Source organism: Plecotus auritus (assembly GCF_963455305.1).
Source record: "Plecotus auritus genome assembly, chromosome: 7".
Taxonomy (NCBI): Eukaryota; Metazoa; Chordata; class Mammalia; order Chiroptera; family Vespertilionidae; genus Plecotus; species Plecotus auritus.
This window is the reverse complement of record NC_137774.1, coordinates 70,237,027-70,264,920: the sequence shown is the minus strand read 5'-3', so window position 1 is coordinate 70,264,920 and position 27,894 is coordinate 70,237,027. Positions and strand designations below refer to the sequence as shown.

Below are 27,894 nucleotides of genomic sequence, written 5' to 3'. Positions count from 1 at the left end.
GCCCCAGCAACTTCAGCCATGACACCTCACCTGGCAAAGGGACCCTGCAAAGGTGGTTGAGGTAAGGACCATGACTAGGAGATGATACTGGGTCCCTATCAAAGGGAGGCCAGAGGGTCAAAGTGAGAGCAGGAGAGGTGACCACAGAAGCAGTCACTGCTGGCTTTGAAGGCGGAAGGTTGCCACGAGCCAAGGAATGGCGGCCTCTAGAATTCAAAGCGAAAGGAACTGCTTCTCCGCTGGAGCCTCCGCAGCGCAGCCCTGCAGACCTTGCTTTTCGGCCAGGGAAACTCATTTCCAAGGGCCCGGTCATAAAGCCGGGTTGCTTTCCACCGCTCGGCTGGTGCTCCTTTGTTTCATTAGCAAAAGGGAACTCCCAGCTGGAGGCATCGGCTGGACAGTGCGGCTGGGCGGCCGCAGGACCTCGTGGCCCAGCTGTGAGTCTGGACGTTCCTCCCAGCCCCAGGGGAGCCCAGACGCTCAGCTCTTCCCTGTCACTGAACCAGATCTGAGGTCAGGGCTCTCATGGGGAGGAGGCCCACGGTGATCAGCCCCGGGCCTGCTCCTTCCTCCGTGTGGCTGCACCGCCCTCCACAGGACTCCTTTCCCATCCTGGCCTCTGCCTCAGGCCCCTGCTCAGTGAAGTCATGGCAGGGGCTTTGGGTCCCATAAGTGGCCCAGGGAGGAGGTATCCGCTCGCACCAGCCATGGGAATACCGTCGACAGACAGCCGAACCCTGTTCTCTGCTGGCATCACCCCAGTGCTTTTCTCTGCTGGCCAGAGACCAAGGAGGGAACGCCGGTCTAAGACACAGACTTCTGGAGTGGGGTGGGGGTACCAGAGCACAGAGGTGTTTGGGAAGAGGAACCTGGGCAGCACATGTGGGCAGGACATCTGGACAGGAGAGGCCTGAGGCCAGAGACCGGGACAGGGGTACGACCGTACCGGCGCCAGCAGTCGATGATGGAGCCACAAGGCAGTGTCTGAGGGTCTAAGAGTGGGGGCAGGTATGAGAGGATTTAAGAAGTAGATCTGGGGTCTCAGTAGGTGTCAAAGAAGTATCCCCTTCCTTGCCCCTGAGCCAGGTTCATGATGGACCCAGGGGTCTGGCAGGTGGACTCTGGCTGTTGTTATGGTGAGGCTGGGTTGGGGTACAGCACCCTGAGGGGCCCCTGGATTGGCAGAGAGACACAGTTTCCTACACATGTCCAGCCCATGTTGGGTGGCCAGCCAGGCCAAGTGGCATGGGCGTCCCAAGCCCCCTGCCGCCCACTGGGCCCCTAGAGTGGGGCTGGGGAACAGGCGCTCAGGCTGCCAGGCCCAGAGCCCGAGCATATGTCCCTGCATCTGCTCCCAGCCAGCCTCCCATTTGGGGCAGCGCTAGGCCTTTCGAGGTCTGTGCCCATCCTGTCCCCACCAGCCCCCACCTGTTGTCAGGCCTCAGTCCCCAGGAGAAAGGCTCTGCCTTTCCAAAGGCGGGAGACCTGCCCATCTCCACGCACCCCGTATCGATCTTCCCAGGGAAAATCAATAGCTCCAACATGTCAGCTCTCAAGTGGCGCTGTGAGGAATTATTCCCGGCACCGGGCACACAAGGGCTGCAGCCCTCCTGCCCATTAGTGGGACATTAGGCCTCCTGTGAGGTTTCTCTGTGTTCTTTGAGATAATGAAGGCTGAGGTGTTAGCTTATGTCCCTGGGAGGAGGGGAGGGGGACCATGACCAAGAGCAGGCAGGGCTGGCAGTACCAGGTACTTGTCACCCAGTGCTCGGCTGGGCTTGCTGGGGCCAGTGGGAGGGGTGGGGGGAGGGCCCCAGAGACACAGGAGGCCCTCGATGCATCTGATTGTGGCTTTGCACACTGTGGGCCCCACTGCATCGAAGGGTCAAGTACACCACAGTAGTTGGGGTTGTCACTGCCCTCCACCAGGAACATACCTGTGGCTGAACAAGGTGAGTTTATGCTCCTTGCAGCCAGGAGGATGTGCACCCGGAACATGGATGTCTCGGTAGAAGGGCATTAGGAAGGGTTGTGGATTCAGCCCAGTGCTGGGTGAGAGGCTTTGCTCTGGGTTACACACTGTCAGGAAGCAGGCGCCTCTCTGAATGGGTGCCTGTCTCAGTTTCCTGGGGCTGCCCTAACAAAGGACCACCAACCGGATGGTTTAAAACAACAGAAAAGTTGTCTTCTCACAGTTCTGGAGGCCAGAACCCAAAACCAAGGTGTGAGCAGGGACACACTTCCTTTGAAGGCTTCAGGGGAGAGTCTCTTCAGGCCTTTCTCTGAGCTTCTGGTGTTGCTGGCGATCCTGGGCATTCCTTGGCTTCTGGCTCTTCACTTGTCCTCCTCCCCTGTGTGCTCAGTGTCTTGTCTCTTCTTCTTATAAGGACACCAGTCATTGGGTTTAGGGCTCACCCTATCCCACATGACCTCATTTTAACAAATTACATCTGCAAAGACCCTGTTTCCAAATAACATCACATGCTAAGGTTCTGGGCGATGTGAATTTGCGAGGGACACCATTCGGCCCACTACAGCCTATTTTATTTATGTTTTTACTTTTATTTAGTTATTTAATATATTTATTGATTTCAGAGAGGAAGGGAGAGGGAAAGAGAGATAGAAACATCAATGATGAGAGAGAATCATTGATTGGCTGCCTCCTGCATGCCCCCTACTGGGGATCGAGCCCACAACCCAGGCATGTGCCCTTGACCAGAATCAAATCCAGGACTTCAGTCTGCAGGCTGATGCTCTATTGACTGAGCCAAACCAGCTAGGGCTACTTTATTTTTATTTTTGACACTATTACAGTTGTCCCCATTTCTTCGCCCACCTCCACCCAACCCCCTAGTACAGCATCTACACTAATAAAAGAGAAATATGCAAATTGACCATCACTTCGCTACGCCCACCAGCCAATCAGGAGTGAGTATGCAAATTAAGATGACGGTGGCCCTGCCCCCCAGCCGCTCTGGGCCTCTGGGCAGCAAGAATGCAGGCAGGGAGTGGCTGGGCTGGGTGGGAAGTCTGATATGAGGGGGACAGTGGGGGGTGGAGGGAGCTAAAGGAGCGGAGCTCTGCCCGAAGAGAAGACTGAAGGTGGTGCAGAGGGAAGGCCTGGGTCTCAGGTGCCGGAGGAAAACCGGTGCCGGCAGCCAGGGTAAGGAAGGCCTATTGCACGAATCTCTTTGTGCAACAGGCCTCTAGTCTATAATAATAAAAGTGTAATATGCTAATTAGACCGGACATCCTTCCAGATGAAGCCAGGGCTGTGAGGGAAGCCCAGGTCCAGGGTGCTGGAGGGAAGCCGGGGGAAGGAAGGCCTACTCTTGCACAAATTTCGTGCATCGGGCATCTAGTCTTAATATATCTTATCAGAAGGAGAGCAGAAGAGGCAAGGCTCCCACATGGCTCGTAAAGGATAGCCTTCCTCCTTTAGCCAGAACAGGTGTTTGTTCCTTTTTGAGGTTTGGGCTGTGTCCTTGTGTTCAGATGTGATTACAAAAGGGTGTGTTTCATGTGGAGCCATCACAGTCATGGAGTGGCCTGGTCTCATGCTGATGTCCTCTGACAGTTTATGTCTAACAGGAGACCCGTTGAACACCAAGCACCCCGTGGAGGCCAGGGGCTGCCATCCTCTTCAGACTCCACAAATCTATATTCTTTGCATCAGGCCTTTACCTACAACAGAGACCAAGTGGCAGCAGGAGCTTGGGACAAAGGACGGGTCATTCAGACACCCGGGTTTGCTCATTCTTTGTTATGGCCATGAGCTATTCCTCCCAGACCCTGGCCTCAGAGTGCCCCAGGAACCCAGTGGCAGTAAGAGTGCCCTCAACTGCCTCAGGATAGGATATTTCTATGCTGTCCGGTTATTAATCATAATAGCTGTCCTGGGGTCCAACAAGGGCATCCCAGCCACAGAAGCAGTCCTAGCAGCAGCCTGCTAAGGAGGCGTGACATTTTACAGCTGATGAAACAGAAGCTGGAGGGGTTCAGTCGCCCATGCAAGGTGTCTTCTTTCCGTTATCCATCCAGGGTAGTCATTGAGACTGAGACGGGCTTCGTGGCCCCTCAGAGTGAAGCCTGAGCCCATGTCCTAGCCTCCCAGTTGTGCCCCTACTCTGCTGTCCCAGGGCAGCTTGTGCCCTGATGCTCTAAAGCATTCCATCCAGGTGGCTGCATCAGCCTAATCAGCAACTCCACACCTAACTCCAGGGCTCTTTGATCTCCACCTCCTCCAGAAAGATTCTGTCCCATCCTCCCACTTCCTGCCCTCTCCTCCTACCACCCACAGCGAGTGCTCCTGGGATTCCCTGTGGGCCATTTGGTTTGGCAGTGATTCTGGGTGGGGTTCTGGGGTGGAAATGGTGGAGTGGGGCCCAATGAGGAGGATCTGGGTACACAGATGCCTCTGTTGACACAGCAACTTTGAACTCCTAGGTTGGGAGCTGAACTGCTGCCAAGCATCTGGAGCTAGGTTTCCTGGGGTGGGGAACATTCCCAGATGTTGCTGAGATCACAACACCTCTAGCTTGCCACCCTTGCTTCAATGTCTGGAGAGTTCCTGAGGGTGCAAAACTGGTCTTGAGTCTGGTGCTTCTGCCAGAAAGAAGGTGCAGGTGAAGGCGCTCCAGAGGCAAAGATGCTGAGCTAGGGAGGCAGCACATTACAGTCCACAAGGTGACCTGATTTTTGTCACTAAGTTACCCCCCTCATTCCCCCCCACCCACCCCCCCACCCCCGCCACATCCCCACAGTGTCTGTGATGATGCTTGTACCTCCCTATGTGGTCTTCAGACAGAATGACTCAGACAGAGCCAGGGCCAGTTTGCCTTGAGGGTCAGAATACTCCAGCAGCTTTCCCAAGAAGCCAACTGGGGTACCAAGTAGAGCAGAAGCCCTGGGATACCCACAGGACACCCTCCCAGCCTGACTCCAGGTGAACGGGAGCACACTGCAGCCTCAGAGGATTAGTGCTATGTCGTGCACACATGATTCCGTTGGGCTGGAGAGGCGGATGTGTCCAAGTGCAAGATGGCTTTCCCTAAAGCTCTAGGTGTGCCTTGCTGCGTAGGGTGAGGGAATCATGGCCTGCGGCAGGGTGAGCATTGCGCGGCAAGGCTTGTCCTGCAGAGCGGTTTGGCCAGCCCTGGGACCTGAGCACCTTTGGGTGTAGATGCTTGTGGTCCCAGGGCGCAGGGGGTGCTCACTGCCAGGGGGGAATGGGTGGGCAGGCTATGTGCTCATGGAACTCGATCCTAGTGGGGAACCCTACGAGGGAACAAGATGACTCCGGTGACTCCAAGTCCCACGAGGAGAGCAAACTGGGGCGTCGCAAGGCAGTGAGGAGGCGTCCAGGGACTGCGCCAGCACAGCGCGAGGGATGCAGGCTCAGGGCGCCAATCTCGGGCGGTCCTGCCCGCTGGGCAACCCGCTCTGAGGCCAGTTTGTCGGTATAAGACGCCAGTACCCTGCTCCACCGGCTGGCCTCAATCCCTGCATCGCAGGTTAGGTAGCCGCAGACTAGCTCCTCTTCGGGCCGGTAGAGAACTACATTTCCCAGCATGCCCTCGCGGCTTGTCGAGGCCGACCTGCGACGGAAGAGGCCGCCGAGAGAATATGCGTCAGTTCCGTTGCGCTAGTGGTCCCACGTTCTGTAGTCGTGAGTGGAGACCTGGAACTGCGTCTGGTTTCCGGTTTCGCGCGACGGAACTGACGCGCTGCGCGCGACGCAGAGCCGAGTGCAGAACTGAGGTCGTGATGAGCAGTGTCCTGTGTGCGCCGGCGGCTGGGTGAGTTCTGTGCGGTCTCGGCGGGGCGGGGGACAGGCACAGCGTGCGGCAAGCTCACTGCTCTTTTTTTTTTCCAGGGCTGTCGGGGCGCTGAGGCTCGTGCGCTGGGCTTCCCGAAGCCTGCATTCGCCGTCCGGTGGCCGGGATCAGGCCCAGTCCGCAGCCAAGGGCAAGGAAGAGGACGATCCTGACCGCCCCATTCAGTTTTCCACCAGCAAAGCCAACCCGTCCCGTTGGACTGTGGAGCATTCCCTGGGAAAAGAGGGGCAACGACCTTGGTGGAGGGTGTTGCCCATAAGCCTGTCCCTCATGATTCTGCTCATTTGGTGCTTCGTTAGGAAGGAGAACGGCACGGACCACTGGTTGAAACAGGTATTGGAAGAAGAGGTGCCGGAGCCCAGCGATCCTTCGGAGGAGCCTGGAACTCCAGCTGCCTATGGAGCGAGAACTTAAAGGGGCGCCAGCGGGGACAGGCAGCGAGGGGCCAGGCAACGGCCCTTAGGTTTGACGTCGCGTTTGATAGTTTCTGTCGTGGATATGTGCGTCCCCAGACTGAAGGATTTGGATGGCGCACCTGGCCACACTGACCCTCGGGGAAGGAGAGAGCAGAATGTCAGCAGACGGGACCCAGTTCTTTGCCTGATACTTTGATGCCCAACGAATATGCACAAAAGACTTCTTTTAGATCCATATAAAAGGTTTTGGGTTTGTGATTTTGTTCAACATTATGTTTCCAAAGCAAGTCTGGTGACACTTGTAATCCAGTGTAATCTAGTTTGCGGGTCTTTTGCTCTCTGAGACAGAATAACTCAGAAGAGTTAAACTTTTTATTTTATAATGTACTGTGGTATGTATAAATTAATGTTAGTTTTACAAACTAACAAATTGATTATAAATTTTAATTAGCTAATGTGGATTTAAGCCAACCCCCACCCTTTTTGCATCTCATTAAACAAAGGGAGCTTTTTAGTCCTTTTTCAATTCCTTCTTTTTAAATTGATTTTAGAGAGAAGAAGGGAGAGGGAGAGAGATAGAAACATCAATGATGAGAGAGAGAATCATGGATTGGCTGCCTCCCTGCATGCCCCCTACTAGGGATCCAGCCATAAACTGGCATGTGCCTTGACCTCAATCCTGTTGACCTCTTGGCTCTTGGGTCGAAGCTCAACTGCTGAGCCACACTGGCAGGGCTCCTTTGTGGGTTTTTCTTGTTGTGGTGGTTTTTTTTTTTTATCAAGGCAACAACTTTCTGAATAAAATAAAACTGATGAATTTTTCTTTTGACAAATTATAATGTTTTGGGTACTTAAATTATGTTTTTCAAGTACTACTTAGGAATCCTTAATTCTGAAATACAAGATGCATAAATGGAAGATTGTATTTACATAAGCTTCTAGTGAAAGGTTTTACCTTGGCATGTACTAGTATATGCTGAAGTTAATTGCAGGTTTCTTTCACTAGGATGTTTAAAGACACTGGCTGTATGACAGTATATTGGCTTCTCACAAGGCCTTTGCTCAAGTTCTCTTAAGTGTCTGGCGCACCTTGGTAAATTATGCTTGTCAGGGAGGTGGAACCGATACAAATATGTGCTTTTTTTCTGTCATTGTAATCCTCACCTGAGGATATGTTTATTGATTTTAGAGAGAGGAAGGGGGAGAGAAAGAAACATTGACCAGTTGCCTCTTGTATGCACCCTAACTGGGGATTGAACCCACAACCCTAGTTATGTGCCCTGACCAGGAATTGAGCTCTTGACCTTTTGGGTTACAGGATGGCACTCCAACCAACTGAACCACACTGGCCAGGGCAGTAGGCGCATTTTTTTTTAAAGATGAAGAGTCCTAGTTTTGGCTCAGTGGATAGAGAGAGCATCAGCCCTCAGACTGAAGGATCCCGGGTTTGATTTTGGTCAAGGGCATGTACCTTGGTTGCAGGCTTGATCCTCAGCCCTGGTCAGCGTGCGTGCGGGAGGCAACCAATCCTTGTTTCTCATATCAATGTTTCTCTCTGTCTCTCCCCTCCTTTCCACTCTCTCTAAAAATCAATGGGAAAATATGCTCAGGTGAGGATTTACAACAACAACAAAAGATGGAGAGTCCAAGGTTTGGGAAGATTGACCTAATCATAGCTCAAGTTACATTGTTAGTCCCAGTGGGAACAAAGAACTAAGATGTCCTTCCTCTGGTCTAGTGTAGTTATGAACTCTTTTTGTTGTTGTTAATCCTCACCGGATTTTTAAATTAATTTTTAGAGTGGAAGGGAGGGAGGTGGGGAGAGAGAGAGAAATATCGATGTAAGAGAGACACATCGATTGGTTGCCTCCTGCACATGCCCCGACCAGGGCTGAGGAACAAACCTGCAACCCAGGTATGAGCCCTTGACCAGGAATCAAACCTGAGATCCTTTGGTCCTTGGGCAGATGTTCCAGCATGGAGCCACACTGGCCAGGGCCTCTTTTTTTTTTTAAATTCTTTATGTATTCATTTCAGAGAGGAAGAAGAAGGAAGAGATAGAAACAATGATGAAAGAGAATCATGGATTGGCTGCCTCCTGCTGGGGATCAAGGCCAAAACTGGGGCGTGTGCCCTGACTGGGAATCCAAGGGTGACCTGATTCATAGGTTGATGCTCAACCACTGAGCTGCATTGGCCCGACAGTTGTGAACTCTCGTTTGAGCAATAGGCATTCACACTCAAACCCATAATTTACTCTTACTAGCTCTTGCAGAAAAAAAATGTCAGAACTAATGAGAAAAATTTTTATGTTACTTAAAAGTGACTCAGCCCTGGCCAGGTAACTCAGACCGGCATCCCACTACACCAAGGTTGTAGGTTAAGTTCAGTCCCTGTTCAGGGCACATGGCAAGAATCTATGCATAAATAAGTGGGACAACAAATTGATCTTTTTCTCTCCAATAAAAGAAAAAGTAAACCATACGAGAAAAGCAATGTGTTTGATCTGGAAGCTAGACACTGTAACTTCGTTAGGCAAAAGGAAGAGAAAATACATTATACCACATGCAACAGATCCTGAGTACCTCCAGGGTGGCTATCAATGAAGGCTTTTATGGGTTTTGTCATGAACTAAAGGGGAACCCCAGGCTCGCTGGCAAGTGTAGGCAGACCCTCCCCATATCTGGATTTTGCAAAGGGCTGGCAGCAGAGTAGGCAGACAGGCGAACTGTTATTGAAATCCTCTTATTATTTGACAGTTTTTGTAGTATGCTCATCTTATTTCCCCAACTGGCTGTAGCTTTTCTTTTTCCCAGGGTGCTTGGCACATTCGCTTCCCTAGATAGGCACCCGATGAGGATTTGAGAGGGAGAGGACTAGTGTAAGCATGCTATAACAGAAGCAGTTGCAGTGATTCATGAGATGAGAAAGTGTTGGGCAGAAGGAGGAGAAAATTGTTTTAAAGAAAATTCAAGGAAGAGGAGATTAACTAAATGGCCTCACATCTTTCAAGCAGCTGAGCAATTTTTGAAGGTTCTGGCAGTGCTGTGCATTTCCCTCAACCCCAACCCCCAAAAAAGTAAAACACTTATAAATTTACAATGAAGTGTTATTTTATATGTCTAGGTACTACCCCAGCCATTTAAGAATGGTCTTGGGGCCCACCGGGCATGACTCAGTGGTTGAGCCTGGACCTATGAGCCAAGAGGTCACAGTTCAATTCCCGGTCAGGGCATATGCCCAGTAGGGGGCATGCAGGAGGCAGCCAATCGATGATTCTCTCTCATTGATGTTATCTCCCTCTCCCTTCCTCTCTGAAATCAATAAAAAATACATATTAAAAAATAAAAAAGGTCTTTGGAAGCACAAAAAATTACACTGGGTCTTTACAGCCTTGCACAATTCTCTGATCTCTTCAAGGAAGATGCCTCATGGGTAAGAAGGAACGGTAGGCACCTTTACTCCCACCTCTACTGTAAAGATCCCCAGATTTTTTTATTTTTCTTCTTGGTACCCTGACTGGGAATCAAACCAGCAACTTTTCAGTGCATAGGATGATGCCCAACCACTAATTTTTAAATTGAGCCCCAACTTCATTTTTTGAGCTCGAAAGTGTTTCTCTATACATCAGTACTGGTCTTCATAGGTTTCTCAAACAGCTTAGGTGCAAAATGGAATTCATCTAGTCCCACACCTGTTTCTTTGTTATGTATTCCTCCAAGCTAGGGACCTTGAAATTATTCTAGACTTCTTCTTATTTCCCCACTTACTAGCAGCCTTCAAGATCTGTTCATTCCTCCTCCAACAAATGAATGAGTCCTGTCCTCTGCTTCATTCTCCCGCTTGATTTTCTTAGGAAATATATTGATTTTTTGCCATTTTCTGGGCTTAAATGTAATGTTTGTAGAGGTAATAATTCATTTGGAAAATGAACATAAAAATAAGATAATCATTTACTCCACCAGCAAATGATAGCTTTTATTTTACTGTAATACTTGTAGTTCAAAAAATAACTTACATACTTGAGAACAAATATATGGGACTGTTATACCTTGCTTTGTTTTGAACCTAAATAGAAGCATTTTTCATGTCAATAGGAGCATTGTTGTTAAATCATGGCATGGCCTTCAAACTTAATCATGTCATAATTACTGTTCTGTTAGGCGCTCTCAAGTTTTTGCTAAGTGACTGATAATGATCTTTATCTGAATCTGATTTATTTTTAGGTCAGTTCCTAGAAATGGAACATTATTTTCTGTGAAGTTCAGCACCTGTTTGTCCTCCCAGCTGTGCTTCAGCTTGTCTTGTTGCAGGCCACCAGGATCCCAGGCGCATTCTCTGCGCCCCTCCCCGGGCCACCAATGCAATTCAGCCCACTCCAGGGCTCTTGCCTTGCTTTCATTAGCCTTTTTTTAATTACTAGAGAAGTTGAACATTTTATTTATTTTTAATAATTTTTTAAATTAATTTCAGAGAGGAAGGGAGAGGGAGAGATAGAAACATTAATGATGAAAGAATCATTAATCAGCTGCCTCCTGTATGCCCCCACACTGGGGATCGAGCCCACAATGCGGGCATGTACCCTGACCAGGAATTGAACGGTAACCTCCTGGTTCATAGATGGATGCTCAACCACTGAACCACGCCGGCCTGGCGAGAAATTGAACATTTTAAAAAACGTTTCTTATGCCACATATTTACAGAATAATGTACTCTGGGCCTGGGTTGTGTCCTGAAATGCACACCCTGGTTCTTATTCCAGGGCCAGCTGACCTGGGCCAGCTGCTGCCTGCTTCCCTGAGTTCCCACTCTGTTGGTGTAGATGAATCTCTTGGATTCTTCTTTAAAAATCAGCTTAACTCACCCATTTAAATATACTATTCAAGATATTTAGTATATTCACAGGGGGCACCCATCACCACAGTCTAATTTTAGGACATGTTCGGACTCCCTAAAAGAAACTCCGTGCCCATGAGCAGCATGCCCTATGTTTCCCCATCTCTCCCACATCCAGCCCTAAGCAATTGGACCCATTCTTTCAGCCTCAGCACCCAGCATGGGATCAGTCAGTGAATTAGTGAAGTGTGACCGAGCAGCCTGTGTAGGTTGTCTAAATACTGAGGACCTGTTGGCTCCAACTCCTGGATCCCAGCTCACGGTCGCACAGGGCGAGCAGAATGCTCAGGGCAGCAGTGGGCAGAAGATCTATGAGAGTCAGGATGGGTGTGCAGTTGGACCACGGGCGCCCGCGGGGGTGGGGGCGACGCTATGCACGAGGGATGCGGGAGTGGTAGCTGCCAATGTCCGGGGTGTGTCCCTGGCGGGGCCTGGGCTAGGGTACGCGAGGGTCGCCTGGAGATGTTAGCTGGCCGCTGGGCGCTGGCGGAGCTGCCCCTCCCTGAGAGGCGCCAGCCCAGGCTGTAGCCCGGGCGGGACGGGTGGGCGTGGCCGGCCGGACTAGGGGCGATGGTGGGCTCCGCGTGGGGGAAGATCCCGAGGGGCGGGGGCGGGCCCGCGCGGCGCATGCGCGCTGCATTGTTTTGACTGAAAATGCCGTCTGTTTCGAAAGCTGCGGCGGCGGCGCTGAGCGGGTCCCCCCCGCAGACTGAGAAGCCGACCCACTACAGGTCAGTGCCTTGGCCGCCGCGGCGGGGACGGAAGCGGGTCGGGAGCGGCCCTGTGCGCTCCTAGCCGGTGCCCCTGTGGCCCTGGGCCTGGGTGCCACCGCCCGGTGCGGCCTGGGGCCCGGTGCCGCCCCCGTCTCCCGCCCCCCGCGCCATCCCGGGTCTACGCCTTGCCCTGCCTCCGCCGGAGTGGCGCGTGGACTCTGGGCGGGTGGATCACCATCCGGCTCGGGCTGCCACTGCCTGAGGTCGGAGTCGGTGCCCAGGGTCTGGGTGGCACCGGATTGGTAGCTGGGGAACGCCCGGGGGTCCTGGGTCCACGCGCCTCCGTTTGGAGGTCGGGGAACAGAGCCTGCGGCCGGGGAGGGGCGCGGAGAATGCGCCTGGGATCCGGGATGTGGGACCGTTCCTGGGCGGGGAGGGCGGCCATCTGGACTACGGTTGCCTCTGCCTGGAGTCGGAGATGTCACCTGGGCTTTGGGGTCCGACGCACCTGGGGTCTCGGTGTCGTACCTGAAAGTAGGGAGTCGTGTCTGTGGTCGGGATGGGGGTCTGGAGGATAGCACCTGAAGTCTGGGAAGCGCTCCTGGCCCTGGAGCGGGCAGGCGGCCGTCTGGGATCATCTGGAATCCGAGTGGCAGTCGCGTATTGGGATCGGGGATGGGGGTGGGCTGTGCCTGGAGGGCCCATGCCTGGGGTTGAGGATCGTGCCTGGAATCGGTGAACCGTGCCTGGAATCGGAGGAATGCGCCTGTGTTGGGGTCGAGGGGGGCGGGGGCGGTCATCTGGACTCGGTCATCCTGGGGTCCGGGATGGGGGGCTGCACCTGAGGTCGGAAATGGCACCTGGGCTTGTGGACCGGGGCGCGCCTGGAGTTGCAGTGTCGCGCCTGTGGTCGGAATGGGGGGCATGGGTCCTGGGGGATCGCGCCTGAGATCCGGGAAACGCACCCGGTCTCACGATGGGGAAGGGCGGCTGTCTGGGGCCATCTGGACTCGAAATGGGGGTCGCATCTGGGGTCGTGTTGCCTTGGGCCCATGGGTCAGGCCAACCCTCGCCCCTGCCCCAAACCACGAGTCTCCAGCTGCCTGCTGGCGGCAGTGACGGCGGAAGCGACCCGCAACACTGTTTGTCTTTTTAGGTATCTAAAGGAGTTTAGGACAGAGCAGTGCTCCCTGTTTGTGCAGCACAAGTGCACCCAACACAGGCCATTTACCTGTTTCCATTGGCATTTCCTAAATCAGCGTCGGCGCAGACCGCTCCGCAGGCGCGACGGCACCTTCAACTACAGCCCAGACGTGTACTGCTCCAAGTACGACGAGGCCAGTGGCGTGTGCCCCGACGGCGACGAGTGAGTGTGTGTATGGGGGAGGGGGGCGGGGGAGAGTGCTGGCCTTCAGGGGCAGCACCTGCTGCTCTTCCCCTTGACCTGGTCTTGCACGCGTGGGGCTGGGGAGGGGCAGACCCCTGTACTTTTCTCTGAAGTTTATCCTATGACCAGGACGGGGAGGTGAGGTGGGGGGGGGGGGGGAGAGAGGCATTTTCCTATCTTTAGGCCAGTGTGGGAAGAACTGTGTCTCAGGAATAAACCTTGCATGATTCAAACCGAATTTGCGTCACTTCCCACTTTTGATTGCTACAGTTCTCCAAATTTCTTGCATTAGAACCAGCCCAAATGAGGTACAGCTTTTAGGTTTAGGACCATTTTTGTAGTTGTCCATTGTTTTTATAACAAGAGAGTTTGTTAGAACGTGTACTCACACTATGCAAATATTTCTGGAATGTTACCTTTTTTGCTGTTTACATGTTTAGTTTTTTAAAAAGCAATTTTATTTGCAGGCTGTCATTTATGCAGCACTTTTTAAAGTTTAGGAACTCAAGATTTTGTTTGGGTTGACTTTTTTTTTTTTTAACAAGTTTCCTGATGGTGTTATGAACACCAAGTTTATAGTTGTGAGTACATGAAGTAACAGAGATTATTCTTGTATCTGCCTACTTTTGCCTCACCCTGTGCACAGAATGGGAAAACAGGAAAAGTACAGTCAGCTTGTATATTCATAGACAGGTGGGTAGGCAGCAGGGGGTTTTGCTTTGCTCCTGTGAGCTGTTTGATGGGGCTGGGGGACATGCATTCCTGCCAGGAGGTGGGATGGCATCACTGTGCCCTAGGATCCTCTGAAAAGAGCAGCTTGTTCAGCTTCTGTCTGGAAGGGGATCTGATTTGGGGAGGTCTTCAGACTCCATACCCTGATCCTCCGAAGGGAGATGATTCTCTGGGTGTGCTCCTTTTTGAAGACAATTTTCACTCCCCCTCACACACTGGTGTGAGTCTGTTTTCCTTCATTTTCCAAAATGCTTAGGCCAGGAAGTCAATTTTTAATCTGTGGTCATTGTATAAACTTTATACAGTTACTGAAAGGTGTTATGTTGAACACCATCTAATTCCATAGTGTTGTTAAGGCAGCTTGAAGCCTGTTGAAATAATGTAGCCTTCTCCACCATGGTTAGGATTGCTGTACTTCTGTGAAGTTTGAAAAGTGCCTTTTTATATGCTTCTTGAGCCGATATTTTTTGCAAATGACTCTACAGAAGAGAGATGATTTTGTCTAGCCGACGCCTGGTATCAGGTCCCCCAATTCCCTTGGACATGTCCGTCACCTCTCTGGATCTTGGGTCCTGAGTTGCCCTGCTGCTTGACCCTGGTTTGGGGATCCAGTCTCCTGGCATGTCTGACCCCGTCCTAGAGTCCAGTATCAGGATTAAGCAGCAGTATTCATTGATGAGGCTTTTAATTCATGAAAAGAAAGCATATTTTAACAGCTGTCTTGGGTCCCAGAGTCTGGATGTCTTGATGTTGATTCAGCCCCACTGCTGGGAATGGGGTCCAATTCTTATGAGATGAGAGTTCTGCAGTGAACACCTACCTGCAGCTGGTCATTTTAAGCTGGGCTCAAATAGTAATCAGTGATATGCAATTGTTTATTATAAAAATATAAAATATTATTATTAAAATAAAAATATTAGTGTAGTCTAAATGGTATACAGGTTATCATTGAGAAACAGGACCAAGGTGCTCGTTTGACATTTTCTGTTTTGGGTACATCCTGTGTACATCTATGCACAGTAAGAAAGTCACATGTGTCTTATTAAAGATGTTTGTAACTTCTATTGAGCACATGTGATGACTTGCTTCAGCTCTTTAGGATGAGTTTGACAGCCAGTCATCTCCCCAGGGGCTCTCTCCTTAGCAATTACTGCTCATTTTGCTCATTCTCTGGGAAAGGGACTTTCCTATCACCTACAAATGGAATACCCTGGAGTTTGTCCTGTTGAATTACATATTCTGGTTCACAAAGGATTTGTAAATAGATACTACCTCTCAGAGCAAGGACAGGTAGTTTCTATTTCCTTTTTATTTCAGTTCATTGGTTCTTGAAATTTCTATTTTGAGCATCTGTACTGTTAACCTATTATTTTAAAACATGACTGTGTATCAAAGAACAAAGACCCTCCAGCCAACCCTTCTGTCAGGTGACAGAAGCATCTAATGTTGTTCTTGACACTTGCTGGGGGCAACATGGGGCTGAGCCAGGGCAGGAAGGGATGGGAACTGCAGGAGGGTTGACACACCTGCCATTACCCTCCTCCAGTGGCCCCTCCCTGGCTGTCACACCCCCACTGTCACTTTTTCCTTGGTGGGCAGTCACACTCCCCCTCTCACTATCACCCCACCTCCCAGTGGTGCCCTCTCTTGATGTCACCCCCACTCCCATTGTCACCTCCTGGGAGCCCCCCTCCTCCACTCCCTCTCCATGGGCACCCCCTACTGTCATCCCTTTTCCTTGACAGGCAGTTAGTTACCCTTCCTCTTGCTCTCACCTCTTCTCTGATGACCCCTTCTCCTGTTGTCACTTCCTTTCATTGGCAGGTGGTCAGTTTCCTCTGCTGTCACACCCTCCCCTCCACGGGCATTCTCCCTGTCACCTCTGGGTGGTCTCTCGCTGTCATCCCCCTCTCCACTCTCACCCCATTTCCTTGGCTGGCAGTCACCCTCTTACCTCCCTCATCCCTCCATCTGTGGCCTTCTCCACTGTCACGGCCCCGCTGCCACCCCCTTTACTCGGCCGACGGGCATCCCTTTGACAGGGAGGGTCCCCTCTGCGCTGGAGTGCAGCGGTCCTCCCTTTCCCACTGCCCTTTGTTCTGGTGGACACGCCCCTTACCCGGCGCGGGCCGCGATTGGCCGTCTGGGTCACGTGCACCGCGCCGCGCCCCTCCCCCGTGGGAACTGTTCTCCCTGGCGCGATGGGACAGCCTGGGTCGCCGCCGGTGTGCGCTTTCTGTAATCTACCGACAGAGTTGGCCGTGCAGAAAACCGCTTCCGGGGTCGGGCCCAGCTTCACAGGGTCGGTGTTCCCACCTGGGCGGATCCATCTCAGGTATTTCCTGGGCTGGGGCTTCCAGGAAAGCCTCTTTTGTCCGGAAGTTTCTGTGGATCCAGCTACATACTGAAAACTGCCCTGAGAGAGGCATCTGGTGTGGACAGCCCCAGGCCCCCTTCTGTCCGGCTTGCTCCCCGCGGGGACTGAGAGTTGTCAGCTTCGGTCTTGGTTTTCGTACCTTGAACCCAGGTTTGGCTGGCACCTCTAGCTACAGAATACTGCATGTGTGAAGTTCTCAGTGCTGGTCAGGCATTTACAGATGTGGGTTCTGACATTTAAAAAGAAAAAGCCTTCCCCAGGGGTCTGAGCGGCTCCTCCAGAAGAACATTTTTATTGGAAAACAATTCAGGCAGTTCCCAACTGTATGTGTACTAAGTAAATGTTTTTTATTTTTTTCTCTGTTAACCCTCCTCCTGCCCTAGACAGGCTGTCCCTGACCCTCACAGTTACAAGTTTTGTGGTTTTTTTAATAAGAAACTAGAGGCCTGGTGCACGAAATTCGTGCATGGGTAGGGTCCCTAGGCCTGGCCTGTGGTCAGGACCTTCGTTCTGCGCCACCCCCTGGTGGTCAGCACACATCATAGCAAGCAATCAAACTTCCTGTCTCCCGGTCGAACTTCTGAGAGGACACTTTGCATATTAGCCTTTTATATAGATAGACTAGTGGCCCGGTGCATGAAATTCGTGCACCTTAAAAGGGGATTAATTGGAGGAAATAATTTAATATTGCTATTTGCCCTTTCTCTATGATAGAAGTGTCAGAGATGAAAGAAAATGAGTAAAATGTATATGAAAACCTCCCTCCTGTCAGAGTCTGGGGCACACCACGGGACCCAAGGTCAAGTCGCTGCCCACCCACATGCGCCTCAAAATCGCGTGAGACCCAGACCTGCCCGGTCCCCCTCCCCATTGGGCTAGATCCAGACCCAGCCAGTCCCACCCTTGTCAAGCCCCGCCAGGCAGGGGATGTAGCCTCAGGTCCCCTGGCCTGATGCCAGGGTGGGGGGCGTGGCCTGTGGTCCCCCAGCCCAGACTGGGGTGGGGGGCGTGTCTTGAGGTCCCCCGTCAAGCCCCGCCAGATGGGGGTGCAGCCTGAGGTCCCCTGTCAAGCCCTGCCGGGTGGGGGGGCAAAGCCTGAGGTCCCCTGGCCTGGCGCTGGGGCGGAGGGAGCAGCCTGAGGTCCCCTAGCCCAGCACCAGGATGGGAAGCGCACCTTGAGGTCCCCTGTCAAGCCCTATGGGGGCAGGGGAGGGCGTAGCCTCAGGTCCCTGCTGATTGCTCGTTAAAGCTCCTTATGGGAACTTGGCCTCAGCTGTGGGTGCAGCCATTTTTGTGATGGAGTGATGGTCAATTAGCATATTCCCTCTTTATTAGATAGGATGGGCCTGCTCATTATGTGGAGTAACTTTACAGGTGGACTCTAGAGATCTGCCTTATTCTTTGTGGGGCTCCCTGCCATTTCTTGCCGTAGATACCTCCCAGCTCGCTGCACTTTGGGCAGCTGAGGGCACAGGCCTCCCAGGTGGACCAGATGATGATGTGTGAGTCAATGGGCTTTCCCTTGTGAATCCTGGGGTAGCTTGTTGATCTAAAGAAGCCTTTCTACATTTCCGAGGTTTGGTGTCCCTGCTATATCACACTTGTGTATAGTTTGACCTTTTGTTGAAAGATACTTTTGCAATGTTTAATTTTTTTTTAATATATTTTATTGATATTTTACAGAGAGGAAGGGAGAGGGATAGAGAGTTAGAAACATCGATGAGAGAGAAACATCGATCAGCTGCCTCCTGCACACCTCCCACTGGGGATGTGCCCGCAACCAAGGTACATGCCCTTGACCGGAATCGAACCCGGGACCCTTCAGTCTGTAGGCCGACGCTCTATCCACTGAGCCAAACCAGTTTTGGCTCAATGTTTAATTTTTAAGAGTTGAGTGTCTTAGTACCTGAGGCTTAGATGGAAGTTTGTTCAGGGTGGTTATAAATTGGTTGTTTAAACATTTTATGAGTGCATTCTGTTTGTGCTTTGGGGGTAAGGTGAAAGCCACGGGCAGGTGTAGAATATTAGAGCATAATATTCAGTAGTTAGGGGCTACCTATAGACTAAAAAAATACACACACTTTTTTTTTTTTTTTTTTTTTGTAATCTTCACCCCAGGATATTTTCTCCATTGATTTTCAGAGAGTGGAAGGGAGGGGAGGATGGGAGAGAGAGAGAAACATCCATGTGAGAGAGTCACATTGATTGGTTGCCTCCTGCACACTCTTTTTTTTTTTAAATATATTTTATTGATTTTTTAGAGAGGAAGGGAGAGGGATAGAGAGTTAGAAACATCAATGAGAGAGAAACATTGATCAGCTGCCTCCTGCACACTCCCCACCGGATATGTGCCCGCAACCAAGGTACATGCCCTTGACAGGAATCGAACCTGGGACCCTTGAGTCCGCAGGCTGACACTTTATCCACTGAGCCAAACCGGTTAGGGCCTCCTGCACACTCTTGACCGGGGCCAGGAATGAACCTGCGACCCTTCTGTGCTCAGGCCGATGCTCTAACCACTGAGCATGTGGGCCAGGTGAAAACACACTGTTTTGGTTACAAACTAACCAGTTTAAGAGAATTACAATTAGGTGACTGAGTTGGATCTGTAAGAGACCCATAAAAAATGTTAAAAGCACTGACTGATTGCAAGCACTTCAGTTCCTTTTACAGAGATGGCGACCAGGATGAAATGCCTGACCTGGGGAGATCAGGTGCCCCTTGGAGGCAGGTGGAGAGCTGTTTCTGTCCTTGGGAGAGAGTGGTAGCTCTTTGGGTGCAGAGGAGCTGATGCTCCACCTTAGGGACTAAGGAGGGGTCACTGTCCTGGCTCAGGAGTTCAGGGCAGCCCTTAGAAGCCAGAGGCTGCAGGGCCCAGGGATAAAAAGATAGATGTGGTCAACATGGGGGGCTTGCAAACCCCCACTCCTAGAGTCTGAGAGGAGAGGCAGTAAGAGGACACACTAGCTTCTCCCTATGAGCTTCATCCTTTCACCATCCCCCCATCTTGACCCTGGGGCCTCTGCCCCTGCCCTCCAGTTGTATGCAGCACACAAGTCTTTCTGCCATTGCTCATTTTCCAAGCCCCTATCAGGTTGCTTCATTCTGTTCCCTTTTGCACCTCAGTCATTTCTGTGCTGTGTTCTGCTCTCCCACTTGTGTCAGAGCTTCAAGGACTTGGAGGGGATCATCTTGTTTGTCATTCTCAGCCCAGTGTGTCTCCTGGACCAGCCCCTAGACCAGCAGCGGCAGCATCACCTGGGAACTTGCCCTCCAGGGGATTCTGACCCATTTTCCAGTGTGGGAGTCATGGCCTAGGCCCAGGCTAGTGCGCAGTGGATTTGAGTTTGGTGGCCACCTTGGCCTCACACACATAGACTGATTTTGGTGTGCAGTAGGTTTGAGTTTGGTGGGTCCAGCTTTGTTTCAGGTGAGAAAGAGACAATTTCAGGGATAGGGCAATCTTTTGTTGTTGTTTTCCCACTTATTTATGTATTCATTGGTTGACTCTTAATGTGCCCTGACCAGGGATCAAACCCACAGCCTTGGCATGTTGGAATGTCACTCTAAACAACTGAGCTACTAGGCCAGAGCTGGGATAGGGACAATCTTGTGTTCCTCCCATCCTGGTTCGGTGGTTCCACCGCACTGTTGTGGAGCTACGTCTGGTGTCCGGCATGTACCACACCACGTACCCCTAAACCATGCCATCATGGAGCCCTGTTTTAATTACGCTATTCAGGTCACTAATTGTTGTGGACAAGTTTGAGAACCATGATGTCACCCTGAATTTGGCAAGTGCTACCAGGCTGGCAGTTGTCCTGGGATGGATTAATGCACTCCTGCGCAAGGAGGAGTCTGCAAGTGGTGTCAGGCTGTCCCTTGGGGCCTCTTCCCTAGCCCAGGAGGGGGCCTGACTTTGTCACTGGGTATTCTCTGAGGTTTTCCCTTTCACCTCTTAGATGTTCCTTAAGGTGAAGCCAATTTCTTTTTATTAAATGTTCTCCCGTATTTTAAGGTCAGTTCACGTTTTAATTCATGAAGGAGGTGACATGCTCTGAGTGAAATAGTAGTGTCTATTTGGTGCTCAGTGCTGGGGAACAAGAGGCCTTGGCCTGACTCTAGTTGCCATGGCAATGGTACTGGAGAAGAAACAAATGATGGGCAGAGCTACCCTGAGGGGCCATTAAGGAATAAATGAAACTTTCGATTTAACATGAGGGAAATGGGGAGCCCTCTGCTGTGCTGCTGCAGCTGTTCCAAGCGAGTTCTGTAGAGAAACTTCAAGGCTGCTTCAGCTCTGGTGTGCTGGTGCCTCTTTCCCCAGACTGTGGGATTCTTATGCTGGACTTGTAGTACATGCATAGGTAATTCTGAAGATTGAAACTGCTTTTGTAAAATGGTGGCTTTCCTAATAGCTTAAATTGTTTAGTTCACAATAAAATTTACCATCTTAACTTTTTTAAATGTACACTTTAGTGGTATTACATCCATAAACATTGCAGCCATCATCACCATCCATCTCCAGATCTTTTCCATCTCCAAACTGAAATTCTCTCCCCATTAAACAGTTGCTCCTCCTTCCATAATTTTTCACATAAGCATCTATATATGTGTTCTTGTTCTCCATCTTCCAATATAAACACCCATTTTTTTAAATTGTTTAAAGTATTACAAATAGTAGTACATATGTCTCCTTTTTTTTTTCCCCATTGACCTCCCCCCCCCGGCCTCCCCTTAAACACCCATTTCTTCATGTTTTTCCCTCACAATACCTCCTGGCGCCCCTTCCCTGGTTGTCCATACTGACCCCCCTGTTCCTCAGAGCTGCTGCCATCCCTTGTCATTTATTCCAGGACTTTGTTTGTTTGCAGCCTTTGAGGATGACAGACAGTCCTGCAGTGATCGTGTTGTGGGGACGTCTTTTTCTCTTTTTGCCCGCTGTCTCTGGGGCAGGTCTCTAGAAGTGGGTCATTTGGGGAGAGTGTAAATGCACCTGCCATCTCGTTCCCTGTCACCAGACGCCCCTCCAGAGGAGTCGCTACACTCTGGCTTTCTTCTGGCAACAGTGTCTGCTTCTCCGCAGCCCTGCTCTGGGTTCTGCCCTGGAGCGGGGATTTCCATACCAAGTGCCTCTCAGTGGTCATGATCCATTACCTTTTCTGTCTTGTAAATTCTTTGTTTATTTCCCTAGTCTGTTGTTCTGTGAATTCCTGGTCTCTTTATTTCTTCAAGTTCTTTATTTATTACTAGAGGCCCAGTGCACAAATTCGTGCACTGGTGGGGTCTGGCCAGCCTGGCCCCAATCAGGGCAGATTGGGGCTGAGCCTGTCTGGAGGAGGAGATGGCAGGAGGTTGGCTGGCAGCTGGTGGGCCGATTGGGGTTGGGGGACTAGTTGGGGGTGGGGCCGGCCATGGGGAGGGGCTGTGGGTGGTGGGCCAGCCAGCCCCCGTACCCGAATGGGGTGGGGAGTGCTGACTGGGGGCCAGCAGCCTCAGGGAGGGGCCATGGGTGGCTGGCCAGCCGGCCCTGCCCCTGATTGGGGTGGGAGGGCTGATCTGGGGTGGGGCCGGGCAGGGGGAGGGGCTGCAGGAGGTTGGCTGTCAGGTCTGGACCTGCCCCCTATTGGGGTGGGGTGTGGTCAGGGGTGGGGCCAGCCAGAGGGGAGGGGCTGCAGGCCTATCATGGTGGGGCTGGCTGATCGGGGGCAGAGTTTGCGGTGGGTGGGGGGACGGGAGGGGGCATTTGGCTGGCTTGCCCCGCCCTTTATCGGCATGGGAAAGTCCGATCAGGGGCAGGCCCGCCACAGGGAGGGGCCAAGGGAGGTTGGCCGGTTGGCCCCACCCCTGATCGGCCAGTTCACTGGCCACAGTGGGCGTCATAGTGACGGATCATTCCGGTTGTTCCTGTGTTATGTTTGCTGGCTTTTTATATATATAGATGATAGTAATCTGTATGAGTAAACGGGCAGGGGTTCTGTGTTCTAGGTCAGGTTCCCTGGTGTGGCAGAGGGTTCTCCATGACATTCTCAGGGCCCTGGGTGCCAGAAACTGTGTTACATGGTAGTGCTGTGTGAGGACACAGGGAAGGGCTTGGAGGAGCTTGAAATATATATATAAAATATATACATATAATATACATATATATTAAACTATAACTTTATAATAGGGATTTTAGGCAAGGGTAAATTACTGTATCAATTAGAATATAGTAATTATGCTAATATTTTGTCGTTTCACTTATATCTCCCAAAAATGATTCTTGGAACTCCTTGTTGGGAACACAAAGGAAACAGTCATCTTCTCTGTGGGCATGGAGAGTGCTGTATGTATGCATAATATCTTTTTTTTTTTTTTTTAATATTCCTATTGACTTCAGAGAGGAAGGGAGAGAGAGATAGAAACATCAGTGATGAGAGAGAATCATTGATCAGCTGCCTCTTGCACACCCCCACTGGGGATCAAGCCCGTAACCTAGGCATGTGCCCTTGACCAAAATTGAACCCAGGACCCTTCAGCCCACAGGCTGACGCTCTATCCACTAAGCCAACTAGCCAGGGCAACATCTCCTTTTTCATACTAATATACTATAGTGATATGATAGTAATTCTTTTTTTAAAGAGTTTTAATTGGTTTTTAGAAAGAGAGGATGGGAGAGAGAGAAACATTGATGTGAGAGCGATACATCAATCAGCAGCCTCCTACAGTTCCCTAGCAGGGATTGAGCCTGCAACCCAGGGCCTGTGCCTTTGGGAATAGAACTGGCAACTTCTTGGGTACAAGGGATGACGCCCAACTGACAAGGCAATATTTGCCATTTTCAAACACACACTTCAGCGGCATCTGTTACATTCACAATGTTAAACAACCATTATCACTATCTATTTCTAAGTTCGTTTCATCACCGCAAACAGAAATTCTGTCCCCATGAAAAGTCACTCCCCTTTTGCCCCTCTTCCAGCCCTTGGTAACCTCCTCTGTTTCCTGTCCCAATGAATTTGACTGTTCTAGGGACCTCGTGTAAGTGGAATACGTGATATGTGTCTGGCATCTCTCACTTAGCATGAGGTTTTATAGGTTTCACCCACCTCTCACTTAGCATGAGGTTTTATAGGTTTCACCCACGTAGCGTGTGGCAGTACTTCATTCTTTTATGCTGGATCATATTCTGTTGTCTGGATGGACTACATGTTGCTTATCTGTTCATCAGCTGATGGGCATTGGGGTCATTTCCAGCTCTGAGCTATTGTGAGTCATGCTGCCATGCTTGTGGTGCACAGACATCTCTGGAGATCCTTCATCCCGCTCTTCTGGGTGACTTCTAACCTGACTTTTGCTTGGCTGGCTCCAGTGACCTGGGGACTTACCTGGCACCATGTGTCTGTCCCCTCTTATGCCCTGCCCACCCAGGTGCTCAATTAGGTCTGGGGTGAGCTGTCTGCACTCTGAGTCTTAGTTTCCTCGTAAGATAAGGGTTTAGAATGGATGATCACTAAGTCATCTTTTACTTTACTTGTGGGTCCTGTAAGGTGACAAAGCGCCACCCATCTGTGCTTTGCGTGGGGAGCCATACCCACGGGGCCTCCCAGCATCCAGGTCTAAGTCCACAGCCTGCCAGACAGCAAGGTGGGAGTGGGCCTTTCCCAAGCCTCACTGCCCTTTGATTTGGGGACTTGTAGCAACTGGCCCCTGCCTTGACTCTCAGGCTGCTCAAGGGGTCATTGCCACATGGATCCTTTGTGTTTCTCTTCCCCTCCTGCTGTGTCCCTGGTTTGGGGGGACCAACCTCGAGGCAAGTTCAGTCCCCATGTTGCACATGGACTGAATCCTTCTCAACCACTTCTGCAGCTGCTGCCTTCCTGCAACATGAGGCCAGGTCACTGCTCGGGAGCCCCGTGTGACTCTCTCACCTGCACATGGCCTGTGTGACTACCCCTCTTGTCCCTCCATCCCCATTTGCTTCTCTCGTGGCCTGTCTCCCACCAGCGTCCTCCTCCAGCCATGGCGGCTCCCATGTTTCTCCCCAGACTCCTTCCCTCCCTCCTTCAAGTGCCTGGATGGGGGATGAGAGCGGCCACCACTCTATTTGATAGCGCTTGTCAGGAAACATGAGTGACGTGGCTGAGTCCTGGAAGTGAACTTTATTTTTCCACACTTTGTTCAAAAAATTATCAAGGATGATTTTCAGGGAAATTCGGTGTTGTGTTTTTCTATGTAATTGAGGAATGTGTGGGGGTCTGAGTGCCTTGGGCAAGGCTTCCCGATCAGGGACAAGTGGTCTGTCCAGTGATGTTAATCCTTCAGTTAGGACAGATATTTGAGGGAAGGAAGGAAAGAGCTAGCTGCTGGCGGGGTGCTAATGAGAAGTGGAGCAGGTTGGCACTGAGGGTTGTCCCCAGGTCCTAAGGCCCAGACGGCCTGTCACCCCTCTCCTTCCCAGGTGTCCGTACCTGCACCGGACAACTGGAGATACAGAGCGCAAGTACCACCTGCGCTACTACAAGACAGGCACGTGCATCCATGAGACTGATGCCCGGGGCCACTGTGTGAAGAACGGGCTGCACTGCGCCTTCGCACACGGTCCCCTGGACCTGCGGCCCCCTGTGTGTGACATCAGGTGAGTGGGGCGTCCTGCCCTGGGCAGGCGGGGAACTAGCTCACTTCCCCAGAGTTTCAGGCATCACTGGTCCTAAGCAGCTCTTTTTCTGGGCTTTGATTTTATCCTAAAAAGTTTCTTTCCTTCTGACTCGTGCAATATGGAGCTCACTAGGGGGTGAGGGAGATGAGCGAATCCTTACTAAACACAACCCAGCTCTTGTTAGGATTTGGGTCAAGACTGTTGTCCCAGAACAGGGGTGTGCCAGAGGGACACAGGATGCTGTCCTGAACCCTCCAGGCCGCCAACCTCTCCAGGGACATATGGTGGCTCCTTAAAGTGGTAGAACCAAGTGATTCTCTCACCTTCGGGAAGGGGTCTGGATATTCTCCAGAGCCATAATCGATGTGTTGTTTGGTTGCAGGGAGCTGCAGGCCCAGGAAGCCTTGCAGAACGGCCAGCTCGGCGGTGGGGATGGCATCCCTGATCTGCAGCCTGGGGTCTTAGCCAGCCAGGCCATGATTGAGAAGATCCTGGGCGAGGACCCCCGGTGGCAAGGTAACCCCATGGCCGCCATGAGGGTGGGCAGGGGGAGCCCTGATCACTGTTTGTAAAGTGACCTCCACAGTGGACCTCATTGCCCTCATTTGTTCAGATGGGGAAACGGAGACTCATTGAGTCGAGTATTTTACCCTCAGTCCTGGGGGTGTGGGGACTGAGGGGGTCTGAACCCAGGCATCTGGTCCCCCGGCCACTTCACACCACGGCTTCTCTCGGGGGAGGTTGCACAGCTGGCACAGCTCCTTCCCAGAAGGGCCCTCCCAGAACTGGGTTGCTGTTCATGGCGCTCCCTGCCCTGCCCTGTGGGCCTCTACGTGGCCTTCAGATCAGCAGCCTTAGGTCCCTAGGGGTTTGTTTGAAATATGACCATATCCCTGGCAGCCTCCACAGATGATGGCAATGGGCAGTGAAATCTTTTTTTTTTGTGGTAAAATACACATCACATAAATTTGTCATTTTAACCACTTTAAAGTGAATAATTTAGTGGCATTTAGTCCATTCCCAGTGTTGTGCGACCAACACTCTCTAATTCCAGAACATTTCCATCACCCCGGACGGAAACCCGGTCCCCATTAAGCAGTCCCTCCCTGGTCCCTGGCACCCACTGGTCTGCGTTCTGTCTCTGGATTTGCCTGTTCCGGAGCATCCCAAAGTGCAGTGAGGGTTTAAGAAAACCCCTCTAAGTAATGCCGTGTCTCCCCCAACTTCCTTCACTGACTCTCACATGCATGAACAACGCTGTGGGATTGTAGTCACGTGAGCCGTGAGTTCCTCTGCTCACGGAATGTCTGTGCTGGGGCTGCGGTTCCAGGGATGAATTAATAAAGGTGATTGCACAGGCCTTTCCGGATTCCCCTCCCACCTCCTGCTCCCCCTCTCTGGCCCTGGCACTGTGTGTGGCACCTGCGTGGCCAGCACCGAGGACTCAGGACTGGGCCCCCAGCTGAACCAGCACTGAGGACCATGGCCTTGGCCTCGTCTGAGATGTGGAGGGGGCCCAGGGACCCTACTCCAAGTTTCAGGGAGACCGCGTGTACTGTTGTGCTCCTCCCCATGTTGTGATGTCACTGCTTGGGGCAGAGTCTCCCCACAGAAGGGTGGGAGTCTCCCCACAGGGTTCCCACAGCTCCCTGCTTACCAGCATCGAGGATAAGTGCTTCACTCGGGATTTTTATGTTGTTGTTTTTTTTAAATGCCTTTGAGAACGTCCCATTTCTTGCTTCCCACCTGGTAGGCCTCCCTGATGGGAAAAACCCTGACTTCTACCTGCATAAAGCCGGTGCTCTGGTTCACAGCACAGGTGTGGGCAATGGTCCCCATCACCATCAGGACCTGAGTTTGAGGAAGGAGAGTGGGAGAAGGTGATGGGCAGGCTGGGCCCGAATCTTCGTAGGACCCTACAGAGTAACCCATGGTGCCTGCACCTGGATTTGGGTCAGGAGTGTGTCTAGTTCAGGTGCTCTGGTTTCTGTTTTCCAAGTGCTCTAGATCAGCGGTTGCCAACCGGCTGTCTGCGGGCCACTGGTGGTCCCTGAGGTCTGAAAGGTTGGCGACCGCTGCTGTAGACAACACCAGTGGCGCTGAAACCACCTTCTTTTTCAGAAGAGCCATTGCACACTGTCTTTCCACGTTTTTGTTTTTCACCCATAGGTTTTAGATTGTTAATTAGTAGATTTCATTTTATTTTAATTATTTATTTATTTTTAATATATTTTTATTGATTTCAGAGAGGAAAGGGAGAGATAGAAACATCAATGATGAGAGAGAATCACTGAGTAACCCATGCCTCCTGCACACCCCCTACTGGGGATCGAGCCCATAACCCAGGCATGTGCCCTTGACCGGAATCGAACCTGGGACCTTTCAGTTCCCAGGCCGATGCTCTAGTCACTGAGCCAGACCAGCTCGGGCCATAGATTTTATTTTTTAGGGAAGTTTTCGGTTCATAGAAAACTTGCACTTGCACGGGTAGTACAGAGTTTTCATGCCCCCTCCGAGGTCCCCTCAGTTTGAACACCTTGCACTGATGTACATTTATTACAGTAGGTAAACCAAAAGTGACACATTATTATTAATCTCCACAGTTTATTTTAGGGGTAACCCTGGTGCTGTCCATTCTCTGGATTTGGACAAATGTATAATTATCAGTGTAGCTTCGCACAGAGTAGTTCACGGCTCTAAAAATTCTCTGCTCAGCCTAGTCATCCCTCTGTCCCCCACCCCCTGGAGACCACTGAACTTTTCTCTTTTTTTAAATGTATTTTATGGAAGGGAGAGGGAGAGAGAGATAGAATCATTGATTGGCTGCCTCCTGCACACACCGCACTGGGGACCGTGCCCTGACCAGGAATCGAACTATGACTTCCTGGTTCATAGGTC

General features: G+C 51.4%; 2 protein-coding genes across 5 annotated transcripts in view; both read left to right on the top strand.

Moving 5' to 3' along the window:
• Positions 1-5,715: 5,715 nt before the first annotated feature.
• UQCC4 (ubiquinol-cytochrome c reductase complex assembly factor 4) lies at positions 5,716-10,219 on the top strand. Its single transcript, XM_080677985.1, has 2 exons — positions 5,716-5,798; positions 5,876-10,219. The coding sequence occupies exons 1-2, from the start codon at positions 5,767-5,769 to the stop codon at positions 6,249-6,251; spliced, it is 408 nt and encodes a 135-aa protein (XP_080534111.1). The 5' UTR covers positions 5,716-5,766; the 3' UTR covers positions 6,252-10,219.
• Positions 10,220-11,746: 1,527 nt separating this feature from the next.
• UNKL (unk like zinc finger) overlaps positions 11,747-27,894 on the top strand; it is a 53,159-nt gene continuing 37,011 nt past the window's right edge. For 2 of the 4 annotated variants that reach the window (XM_080682589.1, XM_080682588.1), the window contains exons 1-4: positions 11,747-11,880; positions 13,019-13,228; positions 24,799-24,975; positions 25,379-25,512. In XM_080682589.1, coding sequence (XP_080538715.1) covers positions 11,804-11,880; positions 13,019-13,228; positions 24,799-24,975; positions 25,379-25,512 — 598 coding nt within the window. In that variant the 5' untranslated portion in view covers positions 11,747-11,803. The remainder of the gene's footprint in view (positions 11,881-13,018; positions 13,229-24,798; positions 24,976-25,378; positions 25,513-27,894) is intronic. The other 2 variants (XM_080682591.1, XM_080682590.1) reach the window with 1 other exon arrangement.